Source organism: Centroberyx gerrardi, chromosome 22 (genome assembly GCF_048128805.1).
Source record: "Centroberyx gerrardi isolate f3 chromosome 22, fCenGer3.hap1.cur.20231027, whole genome shotgun sequence".
NCBI classification, from domain to species: Eukaryota; Metazoa; Chordata; class Actinopteri; order Beryciformes; family Berycidae; genus Centroberyx; species Centroberyx gerrardi.
This window is the reverse complement of record NC_136018.1, coordinates 14316439-14330743: the sequence shown is the minus strand read 5'-3', so window position 1 is coordinate 14330743 and position 14305 is coordinate 14316439. Positions and strand designations below refer to the sequence as shown.

General features: G+C 43.3%; 1 protein-coding gene across 2 annotated transcripts in view; it reads left to right on the top strand.

Annotated features, from left to right (window-relative positions):
• relch (RAB11 binding and LisH domain, coiled-coil and HEAT repeat containing) overlaps positions 1-12363 on the top strand; it is a 43531-nt gene extending 31168 nt beyond the window's left edge. Inside the window, exons 24-30 of one of the 2 annotated variants that reach the window (XM_071905267.2) lie at positions 1854-1936; positions 4072-4135; positions 4232-4370; positions 4555-4671; positions 8190-8278; positions 9255-9325; positions 10831-12363. In XM_071905267.2, coding sequence (XP_071761368.1) covers positions 1854-1936; positions 4072-4135; positions 4232-4370; positions 4555-4671; positions 8190-8278; positions 9255-9325; positions 10831-10951 — 684 coding nt within the window. In that variant the 3' untranslated portion in view covers positions 10952-12363. Of the gene's footprint in view, positions 1-844; positions 928-1853; positions 1937-4071; positions 4136-4231; positions 4371-4554; positions 4672-8189; positions 8279-9254; positions 9326-10830 lie in introns of both variants that reach the window. The other variant, XM_071905266.2, reaches the window with a different exon arrangement.
• The last annotated feature ends 1942 nt before the right edge of the window (positions 12364-14305 follow it).

Here is a 14305-nt window from a genome sequence, read left to right as displayed (position 1 = left end):
CCTGATCACACCCCTGTTTAACAAGCCAGGTTCCCAAGGCAGAACTCCTGGCCTCAGTGATGGGAATCTGCCATATTAAATCACATCTCCTTGTCCTTTTGAGATCTATGCACTCTGAAAGAATAGATGTTTTGGGATAAGGATCTAGGGATAGGAGTGGAACCGGGCCCATGTTGACCTATACTGGGGGTGAGGAGGAGTGGGAGGCTACATTCATGTTTCCCTCCATCCCTTTATTGTGAAGTACTTCCCCTTTCCCAACACTTCCCTGTCACCATTCCATAGTGGTATAGCCGTCCACCATTGTCAAAACTATGGGTTGAAAGTTGGTCCCCTACCACAGATCCCAGATCAGATTAGCATACCATCAGCTGTATTATCAACATAAGGTGGATGAAGTAAAAATCTGACCTAGAGTCTGTGGAAAGGGCCTACAGCCTTATGCTCACCTTGTAACAGTATTTGTGCAGTTGGCTATGCTGGCCATTTCCCGAGCGTGTGTGTATACAATATGTGTCTGTGTGTGTGTGTGTGTGTGTGTGTGCGTATGCGTGTGTGTGCGTATGCGTGTGTGTGTGTGTATGCGTGTATGCGTGTGTGTGTATACACCCCTGCTTGTTACATGCAGTGCCGTTCCGTGCCTTGCAGCTACAGTTCTTGTCATTGTATATCACTTTCTTCCTATCTTTTTTTGTATTTGTTTTCCTTTTTCCCTCCCCTTTCTGTTTTTTTTTTTCTTTTTTCTTTCTTTTCTCTCTTTATCTATCGGCGGTGTTGCTCGCTCTTGTCCCAATGCCCCGCCCACCTCTGTGACATCACGGCTGGCTCTGTCCAATCCGATCAGCTGCTGGTGAAGGGGGTGAATGAGACGCTGGTAGCTCAGAGAGTGGTGCCGGCTCTCATCACACTGTCCTCCGACCCTGAAATGTAAGTGGAACAACAACAACAACAACAACAACAACGATGACAATAAACCACCGCGCCGCGTCTCTCTCCCCCCTTCTCTCTGCTGCTTGACTTAGAGAACCGCCACGCTGACACAAGCCTGTGCCTGCCAGGAGCAAACTCAGCACAAATCAAGATAACTCTTAATATCATCATTGATCGCTGAATTATCAAAATTGATGTTGATTGCTGCTGTAGATGATGTATTCACAGCAGAAAGGGTTAATGTGGAAAAAATGTTGTAATCTGTCTGAGATAAGTTCATTTCAGAACTTCTTTGGGTTCTCTCACTCATTTCTGGAGATTCCCATTCCTCCTTTATTTCTTGCCTTCATCACAATAGCGTCCAATTGGCAGGATTGTCATGGAGGGAGATTCTTAGAAACAGATTATCAGTGTCTGCGTGGGGTTTGCTCCTGCTTAGGCTGAGGCTTTGTCGTGGGCGGTCCATTGCCATAACCACTGTCACTACTAACACCGTGCATGTGTGCGTCGTCAGTCTGCGACACTAACCAACACTCGCTCTCGTTGCGTCCTCAGCCTCAGACTCATGCATCCAGCTGTCTGCATGCGGCAATAGCGCAATCCCAGCATGTTCATCTGTAACCCCTCCTCCTCCTCCTCCTCCTCCTCCCACCCCACTACTTTTAAGCAGGGCCCCTCCTCCTGACCAACCTGTTAGCTGTTGGTTGGTTATCTTCACCCCGTCTTTCTCCTCTTTTCTCTCTCTCTCTCTCTCTCTCTCTCTCTCTCTCTCTCTCTCTCTCTCTCTCTCTCTCTCTCTCTCCCTCCCTCCCTATCTTCTCTTCCCCGTCTCTCTCTCTCTTTACCTCTCTCTACTTTTCTCTATCTCTCTCTCTCTCTCTCTCTCTCTCTCTCTCTCGTCCTGCTGTGTGGTGGGTTTGCAGTTGATTCTCCGAGGCATGAGTGAAGCGTTAGTAGATCGCCGGGCGGCCCCGGCCCTTATAACACTGTGCAGTGGGCCAGAATTGTGAGTCAATCGACACAAGAAAACCTCTCTGTAAACATTCTCATGATGTGGGCTGCATCCTTACAGTGTGAAGCAGTGTTTCCCATAGAAATTGGTCTCGCTGAGTTGGAAAGGCGCTTGAAAAAGACCATGTGACACTAAAAGCCTCCAAAGCAACTGGAATTTGTATTCGGTTGACGTGGCAGCTCCTCTCACCACCACAACAATCTAGTGGAAGGAGAAATACAGGCCTAAAGTGATTTGCCTCGCTCCCTGTAGCCTCTCCTCATCCTCCACTGGTCCGGAGCCACATTGATTGGCTTAGCATATTAAATTGGATCGATTCTACTGGTTCACATCTGCTCTTTGTTTGTCCCTGTGGTGCAGATTTGTTCTTTCCATTGCTGTCTAAACAGGGGACAGTCGGATTTCCTAGCCGTGCTTTGACAGTAATTAAAAGATCAGATGTACCACAAGTGAAAAAAAAAACAATTTTGAGCAGCTAATGTACATCCAGCCTTCATGTTCTTGGTTAGACCTTCCTCGATGTTGTCATATCAGTGTGTGAATGTAGGAAAGGAGACAAAGTGAGGAAGTCATTGTTGTTGACACTGTTGGAATGCAGCCCTTTTCCATCTCCTCCTCTCTGTAGATACACACACAACTTGTCCCCAACTTGTAGATTCAAATTCAAACCATATATTTTTAGATACTTTGATGAACCAAATGTAAACTTCTGGCTGTCTCTGCTATCAGCAGACTGTAAAAGAGTTATAATTAAAAACTTTGTAATGCTAACAGGCATAAAGAGGAGCTGGTAGCATTGCTGGTGAGTTTTCTTTACCCCACAAGTACGGAGATGGCCCATGTGTATCTCTTGGTCGTACTTGAGCTCATGTATTGATTTTCTGTCCCTACTGACAGTGGAATGATTACCTAACATCGCCCATTAACCTTGCTTACCACACAGTGCATTTCAATCATTGATTAATGTCAGACGTTTGTATTCTGTATTATTGTGATTATTTATTATTTATGACTCAGCTCAGTTTGTCACCAAGAACAACAGATGTTGGAATTGGATTATCCCTATTCAAAAATAGTTGTGATTGAGGATTCTTAGCTGTTGGTCAAAAGTTATACAAAAGTTGTTGATTACTTTAAGTTATGAACTAGTAAGTGATTGGCAGTGATTATTGATACAGTATCTAACATATTCATTGCAGATCTGGGTATTAATTCTGTTTAATCTGCTCATAGCACCAAATGGGTGGGGTTTAAAATATAGATCAATACAATGCCTACCAGTATAGAAGTACAGGAAGGTATTACATTATATTATTCAGTCAGTCTAGTGTACTTTTCTGTCAGTGACGACTAAGGGTGCACTGATAGATTGACCACCGATCATTATTGCCGATAAACATTCTAAATAGATCATTGGTGTCATTGGTGATCGGCCAATCACTGTTTCAACAAAGAAGAAGAAGAGTTTCATTTGCTGAATCAGGAAAGTCATTGAGCGTATGCTGTAAAAAGTATGAGCCAATTTGTGTCAGTCAGCAGAACATTAGTAGCGTAGGAATGTCGTCCATCTGGCATTGGTAGTTCATTCAGGACATTGTGTTTTGAATTTTACAGTCTATGATCGTAGATCAGAACCAGTTGAATATAATTGTGGAAGGCAGAGCCTGTGCTGTCGGAATGAAAAATGTTTTATGCGCTACCAGTAGCAATAGGTGAGTAAGCACCTCGGTCATCAGGCACACGCTAACATGTAATTACTATGTTTGGATAAAGCCTGTGATTTATTTACACATGGATAGGCCAGATATGTCATGCAGCCATAAGAACAATCTGTTAAACACAGTGCTATATTGGAATTTTAGTATTAATGCTTGATCGGTGAACGGTGAACCTGATCGGTGCACCCGTATTGACGACTTACCATCTGAATTATCCTAATGCCGTAAACCCCATCCATCTGGTGTTTCAAACAAGTTAAGATAAACTCTGACTATTTGCAGATAGTATTCGATCCAAGTCTGATTGATGCTTGGTGAAAGACAGTGACTGCAGAACATAGAGATACCTAGAAGAGTGGTGACTTGACTCTGAGTGGTCAGAACACTGTCTTGCTCTCCTGTTGTCTTCAGCTCAGTGAGGATATCCACTATTCCTGCCTTTGGTACCATCATGGAGACTGTCACACAAAAAGAGGTAGGAAGCTAAATGTCAAACTCACACATTAGGAATGTACTGTACTGTATACTTAACGTGCACACACTTACACTGTGTGTGTGTGTGTGTGTGTAGCTGCTGGAGCGTGTGAAGATGCAGCTGGCATCGTTCCTGGAAGACCCTCAGTACCAAGATCAGCACTCTTTACACATGGAGATCATCAGGACCTTCGGACGGGTCGGACCCAACGCTGAACCACGCTTCAGAGACGAGTGTGAGTAAAAGACCAGAACAGAGACGTAAAACACACACACACAAAAGAACATACACAAAAAAACACATTGACGCATGCTTAAGATCTCTCTCTTTTCCACTCACTCTGTCTTTCACTTACTCACACAGACACATCCAGAAATTCAGTATTACAAACTTGTTGTCGTTGTTTTTCGTTCCTCCAGTCGTGCTGCCCCACCTTCACAAGCTAGCGCTGGGTAACAACAGCCAGGCGGTGGAGAGCAAGAGGATCGACATCGCCACCCAGCTGTTTGAGGCCTACAGCGCCCTCTCCTGCTGCTGTATCCTTCTGCAGGTCAGAGGTCAGAGGTCAGAGGTCAGAGGTCATGGTCAGCAGGCTGACACTGAGGAGACAGTCATACTCTCTGAAGGCTTACTAACACATGGTTCCCAAATCCAGGAAAAGTTATGAAATTTGAAAATTTGTTTTCCAGCACTGGAAAATTGTTAAATAAAATAAAACCTTTGGAAAAGTAATGCAATTCGAAATAATAATACTAAGTTTATCATCAAGTGTGAAACGTTTATCATCAGAAATGAGTAGGCTAAAATGCAGTCTGCAAAGCGGTTGCTGTGTCACAAACAAATAGGGCTGCAGCTATCGATTATTTTAGTAATCGAGTATTCTACCGATTATTCCATCGATTAATCGAGTAATCGGATAAGAAATACTTTTGCTTTATTAAAGAGCAATAGTAAATATACAAAAGAGAAAAGCTGTCCGCACGAAGCTGTCCATACGACACTGTGATTTACTGAAAACGAGGTGAAATAATTATTATTATTGATATTTATTACTAGGCCTAAATATCATACAAGTTCATAAGACTGGCTAATGTACATTTATTTGCTATGTTGAAGGGTTGCCCTACACCTGCTGACCCTACTCACTGCAATCAAACTAAACTGAATATACCTGCTGTATTGGACTGGTGCATTTTAGGCTCCAATTGCTACTTACACCACCTGATATTTTGCTTTCTGGGGTATTTTATGCATCACTGTGAGGGGAGTAGGTGTGTGTGTGTGTGTGTGTGTGTGTGTGTGTGTGTATGTGTGTGTGACTATCATAATAATAACATGAATGAAGCTCAGGCTTTTACAAATTGACTGCAGCATTTTATTTTCTGTGGTTATTTTCTTGAGCAAAACTTAGCTAACTTAGGGACATCATAACTAGCCACCATATTGATTTACGTTCTTAACTAGCCATTACATATAGCCATAATTAACGTGCATTCTTTACTAGCTTTCATCTCATCCCGTTTTAATATTAAGTGCTGACTCCGCCCACCCGGGCCAGTTTCGGCGTACGCCGGTAGCAATTACAAGTGGACCCTATCCTACAGTCCCTGCTCTCAGCGGAGGGAGGGAGCTACGCTGTGTGTGGGAAGCGCTGTGACCGTCAGACCCCTCTGGATTAGACAAGCAAGTAGAGAAAACCAGCATCAGCCGAACCAATTTATTGCCAAATGCTTTGGGATTCAACACATTAACATTGCTTCCCATGGTCAGAAAAAGTCGCCAGATTTGTCGCTAGTCGCTTTTGAGAAATAAAGTCGCCAGGGGGGTCTGAAAAGTCGCTAAGTCTAGCGACAAAGTCGCCAAGTTGGCAACACTGGACCCGAAACTTTGGACACTTTCTGTCGTTTTCTCTGGCCTGTCTCTTCTCTTCGCCCCTCGCTATTTTCTCTTTCTCCAGCGCGTTGTGCAACAGTAATAATCATCCGTGCGAAACACTGAGTGTGTATATAGTTATATGGATTACACGAAGCTTCGATGCAAAGAATTTGCATCGATGATTTTTAGTAATCGAGTTACTCGAGTTTCTCGAGGAATCGTTTCAGCCCTACAAACAAAACAAATTTTCAGTGTCATAGCATTTTTAAATGTTGCTTTACACCGCAGTAATGCAGTCATAAAATGTGGTATGAAGTTGTGGAAAAGTTTTTGAATTTAATTGTAAAATAAGTATGGGAACCCTGCTTACAGTATGCAGTGGTATTATACCGAGAATATAACCACATTCATTTCATTCCATACTGACAAATTACCATCTGGAGTTGAACACGCTGTCTTCTGCATTTGGTATCTTTGGTCAGGAGGAAATGTAACTACTTTTTCATTGGATAGTTGGTTGATGCATCATTTCTACCCACTGAAGACAACAGATCAACTCTCATGAGTCACAATGTAGGGAAGCACTTCCTCATTTGTTGTTTTATTTATTTGGTTACCTATTTGCGTATGTGTTTAGTCAGTTAGATTGTCAGTAAATCTGATGAAGGTACTTTATTTTTGTGCCAGGCTCATATATTCTTGGCATAAAAAAGCCTAAAAGAAGACATTGCATGCTTTACCAGTTTTACCAGTTTTACCAGTTTTTTTAGGTGTGAATTGGGACCAATCTGGATCTTTTTTTTTTATTATTATTTTAGGAAGACCTTAATTTCCAGAGTCCTAATACCACTTATGTAATGTGTGATGGCAGTTTGATAAACTTGTGGAACTTTGGGGGGAAAAATGTGTTAGTCCACGTTTCCCGAGAGGCCTGGCTCACTCATGCATCTACTGTAACTATGTATTTCCAGAGAGGATTTACTAGAAGTATATCTGGAGGTTGGCTGGGGCTCAGCGGAGGGTTTTCATAGCTGTCCTCCAGTGAGTCAGAGGGGAGGCCTTTAGAATAACAGCCTTCAGGTCAAGCTACGCTGGTCAGATGTGTCCGAAAGCCCGGTGGTTGCGGCTCCGCTGTGCGTGTGAGTGTGTGTTTGTGCATGCGCCTGTGTATCTGCATGACACATATCAACAGGGCTTTGGTCCCTGTGTGTGTGTGTGTGTGTGTGTGTGTGTGTGTGTGTTGGCAGTGTTTGCCTGTCCTGTTGGCAGGAGGAGAAAGGGAAAATAAGCTGCCTCCATTTTGGGGCTAGAGGTAATTACAGGGTTGGTTGAGCAAAGGAAAGGATGAGAGAGAGAGAGAGAGAGAGAGAGAGAGAGAGGAAGAAAAAAAAGTGAACATCGAATCCAATCCATGGTTACAGTTCCCAGCATAGGTCTTGGGTCTGTATGCATACACGTGTTCTCTCTCTCTCTCTCACTCACTCTCTTGCTCTCTCTCTCTACCTCCCCTCTATCTCTGTCTCTCTCTCCTTCTGTGACTCTTTCTCCTCTCTCCACACTATTCCTTTCCCTTCTCTCTCACCCTGTCTCTTTCTCCTCTTTCAGCACCCCCTCCCCCCTTTCAGCCCCCCCCCGCCCCAACACACACACACACACACACGTAGCAGACAGCTGGTCTGAGGTCGGGGCCCTGCGGGTCTTTGTCAGGCTGTGATTTCGCAGTGCAGTAGTGTCCAGGAGGTATGGCCCTAACCTCAGCGGCTTTACCTCCCACTGCACTCCCTTCTCTTTTAATCAGCGTGACAAGCTGTGAAATTTTACATTCACATCCCTAAAAATATGCATTTGTTCACCATGCCGCCCCATATAGCTCCACTGGCTGTGACAGGTGGCAGAACACATGCACACACCAATCCGGGGCCATATAGTATTTTGCAAAAAAAAACTTTACGGTTTGTTTTAGCCTACTTCGGTGCCAGATGGGTGGGGTTTGTCACATAGAAATACAATGAGTGCCAGAATGCTTAGACAGTCAAAGAAATGTATTTGAAAGTGAATTTCATGCTTTTCAGTCACTGGAGCCTTACCTGAAACTAGCTAACTTTTTGCCACCGAATGGCATTTTAAACTCTGTGTTAGGTTTTCCTTGTTGGTCCTTTCCTTAACCTCCTGTGTGCAGTCATTTCTGAGGAGCTGATGGTCAACCACTTCCTGCCTGGACTCAGGTGTCTCCGGGCCGACATGGAGCAGCTCTCCCCTGAGCATGAGGTCGGGACACACACACACACACACGCACGCACACAGGGATTTCATACACATATTCAGACACTGATGTTATCGACAGTCTGACCCTCTCTCTGTCTCTCTGTCTCTCTCTCCCATACACATACACACACACAGAGTATCTCCACATACACAGAAATGGCAGACAGTCTCTCATTCTGTCTCTCACTCAAAGGGGATCTCATACACATGCTCACACAGTAATGGTAAAGACAGACAGTCTGACTCTCTTATCTCTCTCTTTTTCTCTCACACACACACACACACTCATACACACACACCTCTACTGTATCTATTTGTGTGTCAGAATCTCATGGGAACCATTTTCATGTGAGCTTTTTTCCCATGGCGACTAAAAATCACCTGACTCCTCATTTCCTTTTCCTCTCTACGCATCCACTCACTGTGTAAAGTCTGCATACCATGTAAATGTAGTCTCACCCTGGGACTCACACTCATTAATACATATGAAAACTACTCCCTTGTCCTGATGGGTTGGGCCACACCAGAAATAAGCCTGCGCCACCTTTTTGGGTACCGACCCACTAGACAACATCCGTTACCTAGGTAACTGCTTACGTAAAATGTGAGAAATGACCTCGTCTTCGCTCCTCCTCATTCTCACGCAGGTGCTAGTAACAGCTCTTCAGATGTGTTTTGAAAGGAAATGAGCAGCCAGACATGCATCCCATGCTTCATCACCTCCGTGTTTGTTTTAATTTCCGAAGAAAAACCACATGAATGCACAAAAGTTGGGTTCCGGCTTTACACAACTCAGAAAAAAGTACATTGATGTTCACATGAATCCCCAAATGAAGCCCACATTTATGGAAAAAACACGAAAAACACTCACTAATTAACAGTGTGTCTGCATGTTCTATTTCACATTGGTGTGTTGGACAAAGACCATTTTCCAAAGGTGATATTTCAACCCAGCCTGTCTGATTCATGTTTTCCACAGGTCATTCTGAGTTCTATGATCAAGGAGTGTGAAATCAAGGTGGAAAACAGAGGAATCGGAGATGCGCAAGGGTAAGAACACACACACACACACACACACCCTCGTCACACTTCCAATTAAATGATTTGTGAAATATTGGGTTTATTTCTTTAGAAGCAATGACTCAACAAGTGACACGTGTTTCCTATTAATGTGATAGTGATGAGGAGAGATAAAAAGAAGTAAGAGGGAGGAGTGTGAGGGGACAGACAGAGAGCAGACGACAAGGATGCTATAGAGAGAGGAGAGGAAGTCGCTAAACAGTGTTGGGACTGGGCCCGTAGTGTCGGTTTAGTCTCTTGGGAAAGACCAGGGGCCTGTTAGGGAAGAGAGGAACCATTTAAGTGTTGGAACCACACCCGTTATGTGGGCATCTTCAGAGAGAGAGAGAGAGAGAGAGAGAGAGAGAGAGAGAGAGGGGAGGAGAGGTGGTTTTGGTGAAGTTATTATTAAGAGAGTTGGGACGCAAGCCATATTGTGGGTGTCTTTTAAAAGATGTTTCCCCATCTTGTGAACATGTGTTTCTGGCTCATTAAAAAGAGAAGTGTGTCTGCTTGTCTGTGTCTATGCGTTTGTGTCTGTGTGTGTCTGTGTGTGTCTGTGTGTGTGTGTGTGTGTGTGTGTGTGTGTGTGTGTACGTACACATGAACACAGTTTTGCGTGCGTTCCTCCAGAACTTCAGTTAAACTCTGAGGTTAGACTCTCTGTGCTCGTGCCGAGTTATTTTGTCCCTCTTTCATTTTGGTCTGTCAACTCTTTCTTCAACCTCTGGTCCTGCGATTGATAACTTGGATCTTTATTTTCACAGCCTTGTGTCTTAAAAAAAAAAAGTTGTGATTTTTGAACGGTATGCAGCTTTTTTTTTTAAGCCTCAGTTGATTCCGTTTTTACTTCCTATAATTAAATATTAGCCAAACCCCAACTGCTTTCTGGACAATATTGTATTTGTTTCCTGCTAACACCAGAACGTTTTATCAGGAAGCATTGGTATCTGTTGAAACCTCGTTGATTTGGTGTAACAGTATCCTCTATATATCATCTTCTTGGATATAAAAGCCAGAATTTAGCCAGTCAACAAGATCCACAGGGCCGAAGCCTGGACTCCCTAAATTCATTCACATGAGACCTGAGTTAATGTTGGGATACATCGTTTGTCCTCCTGTTGAGCAATGCGGCTCTGGACAGTAGTTTGGCAGCGTGCTGTGTCTGCACTGGAGTCTGAATCCCAGCTAACTGAAAAGAGGAACTGAATCAACCGTTGGCTTGTAAAAATCAGGAGGGGCTGTATTGGCAAACAGCATTTCCCTTCTGAAGTAGAGCGACTTACCCGCATAAAAACTGACAAAAAAGGCAAATGCCATATGCTGGTCGACAGTTAGTGTAGGGTTGTTGGTATGTTTTTTTTTTTCATTGTAGTGTTTCCAGTCCATGTACATTAGTAAAGAAGCTCTAAATCTTGTTGCATCATGATTGTAGAATTACAGAGAAATTCTGGAACCTAAACCCGTATGATCTGCTTTTCCGTTATTCCCTCTAGCTCTGTGTCCATCGCGTCCAGCTTGGTGGGCGAGGACGCCAAGACCAAGTTCCTGAGCAAGATGGGTCAGCTGACCACCTCCGGCGCCATGCTGGCCAACGTCTTCCAGAGAAAGAAGTGATCACCAGATTCCACCGCCCACCGCACCTGTCCCATGAGCCTCTGCTCTGTCTGGGACCGCCCCGGGGCACACATGTCATAGGGGAGCATCTCATCTCACTGGGGGGAAAAAAATTGGATAGAAATGCAATCGTTTCAACTTAAAATCACATGAAAACCTGTGCATTGGGTATTTGTATTCAAGGAATGAAGGCTCGCTGAAAGTTGTAACTTGACTTTAAATATCCGGTGCGGCTGGCTTCTTTGTGATTATCAGTTGAAGCGGGATATTTTTCCCAGTGAAGGCTGAGGTTTTCTCCTCTGCTCGTTTCCTCTCCTTAATTCTTAATCATGATGAAAGCGTTGTCAAGGAGCAGGGATTTGCTTTTATGCGTCAGTGTTGTTAACATTGTCATTTCAAGTGCAAGAGGGGGAGACAGAGGAAGAAACGGAACAGTATTGAGATTCACCCGCAGTTATAACAAGGTTTTCCTAGACATTTTACGAAAAAAGCCCGGTTTCTGAACTTGAAGGCGACACCGTTGAATTTAGTTTTCAGCCCAGCACTTCTTGTTTCAGAGGAGCTTCACTCGTCTCGAGGAAACGAAACTCTCGGTCCGGCCTACTGGATTTCATTTAGAATTTTAAACGGGCGCCATTTTGGAGCCAAAGGTTCTACGACAATTGCAGTCATTTCCATTCGTAGAGTGAGGTTCCATGTTGAAATGCAGTCGTGTGGAACGCTTGGGCCTCAAAATGGCGGGCAGTGTGTGGAGAATGACCCTGTGCAGTGTGTCTGTACGGCTCAGAAAGCATCGCCTACTTGAAGTAAAAAAACAAAAAAAACAAATATCGTCTTGCCTTTATTTCGTCAAAGTCTGTCTCGGGTTTTTGTTTTGATAGCTTCTATTTTATAACTTATTTATGTCTTAATGAAGAAAAAAAAAAAGCATACTTTATTCCAACCTCCAAAGAAATTTGCACTTCACTTTGTTATTTTGTTCTTTATAATATAGTATTTTTTTTGTTTTGTTTTTAATTCAGAGTCGTATACGTAAAAAGGAACATTATCACTACCGTTGATGCATTTTTCTGTTCATCCGTTTTGGCAATGTGAAGCTGAAGAGAACACTGATCATGATTCCCTCCCTACCTGTTGCGTCTTGGCTCTCTGTGTTGCAGTGTCTCTGATAATTGTACCAGTTTTTTTTGTTTTTTTTGGTTGTTGCTGTTTGTTTTTGTTTTTTTTCTAAAATGGGTAATCTGGTTCTCGGGTTTTTTGTTTATTTTTCATTCATTTCCTTTTTGTTTTTGGATATGCTCTAAGAGAAACGGTAAATAACTGTATCATACACTGAATTGAGGATGGTACCCATATTATGTATATTTGAAATTGGTGTCATGGCGTAATAAATGATGGAGATCAGTTGTGTACTTAAATATACTTCTCTACACTCTTCATTGAATGCATGCCCTTCGGTCAAATAAGAGACTTCTTACTGTATGTGAATGCATTGTGTAGATGTTGGAAAAAAACATCCTGAGTTTTAATTGCCGTTCATGGCTCAAAGTGTCGACAGGTGCTGAAGGCAGTAAAACAAAGCCATTGAACAGACTAACACACACACACACTCCCTCTATCCCGACCCCTATATCCCGAGCCTTTGATGTAGCCTATTGTCTGGGTAGTACAACAAACCAAAGTCCATCTTACGGGACATTCCCTACAACTTACCCCAAATAAATCTAGAAATAAAAGTACAGATCTGCCGTCATGTTCCACTACCTCTCAATTCATCCTAAATCCCTTTAGGAAATTATTACCTATTATTTGACTTGGTATCAGTAATATAGTAAACTTTGACCTAATTCATCAAAAAGAAACTATTGACCATGGGTGGCAGTTAGACCGGTAACCACAAAGTAGGGCTTTTACAAAGGTAATTAAAGCACTATTCATCTCTTGTTGGGAAGAAGCAGAAGAACATAACAGAAAATCTATTTGTGGAGAAATTGAGTGTTTTGAATACTGGGTAAGATCTGGACAGCCCTGATTGAATTGCAGTGGAATCCAGTATATTGATTTCTACAGGATATGTAAATGGGTCAGGCCGGGCCCATGGAGGCACTGTCAATATTGGCGCTAATTTAGTGGTTGATGATTATGGGAGTTGACTAACACCCCTGATAAAGAACAGTATTTGCATATTCAGGCTAATATTCAACCATCATCACTGATAACTCACCAGGTGGACAAATAATTGATACGCTTCAGGGCTGGGGCATGGCAGCGTTTGAAGGAGTGTGTGTGTGTGTGTGTGTGTCCATCCCATTCCTGTGTCTGTAGATGTGTGTGTGCCAGACACCCAGATGCCTGATGTGTGGGTGATTTGCATTAGCAGTGAAGTTTTATTCTTCATGTATCAAAACAACTCAACGCTTGCCAAGACCCTTGCAAGCCCAACTGTGGTGATTGTTAACTTTTCAACACGGGTGTGTGTGTGTACTTTTATGTGCATTTCTGCTTAAGTGTGTGTGCTTGTATGCCAGCTTGCATGTGCACTGCATGCACATTTGGGTGTGAATCTGTATTTCTGAATGTTTATGTTTATGTGTTTGTGTGTGTCTGTGAGCATTCTATGGGCTTAGGCTTGTGCATAAATGGCGTCAACTGGCAGCTCTTACTCATAAGAAGTGACTTGGGTGAGTCACAGATCACGTCTGTTTCCAAAGCAAGCGGCAGAACTGCAGATCCAAACCTAAAACCACCGGAACATGGTGGCTAGGCTTTAATGTTGTTATTCCTCTGTTCTGTGTGTGTGTGTGTGTGTGTGTGAGAAACTCTGCGTGTGTATGTGAGTACTATGCGTGTGTTTTTATACTGTATTTCTCAGTGTGCTGAAGGGGTACTGTGCCTAGCCCTTGAAGCTGCGTCCAAAAACATGGTGCCAGAACAGGCTGTGGCTGTTTTCTTCTATGGAATGAGTGTGTGTGTTTTATTAATGGAAACCATCCGGTGGCTTATAGCGTGTGTGTGAGTTGTCTGGAGTAGGCCTACTTCATGAACTCTGACTTGCGATGAGTGATGCTAAGCAACACAGCCCACATACACACAGATCTATACAATCTCTGCACTGACCCGGGTCATTTTAAGTGTGATGCTCATAAAACAGCATGGCTTCTGCCTGCATTAGACCTCAGTCACCCTGTTTTTTTACATCAAAACCAGCTACACTGCAACTTCTGTTTGTGCTATGCTTGCAGTGGAGCCTAATGACCACTTCTCTGTATTAAGAATATGTTACCATTTAAGCTTTGTTGTTCAGGGGTGACCTCTACATGAATGTTAGGGGTGTGTTCAGAGTCAAGCTGGGGT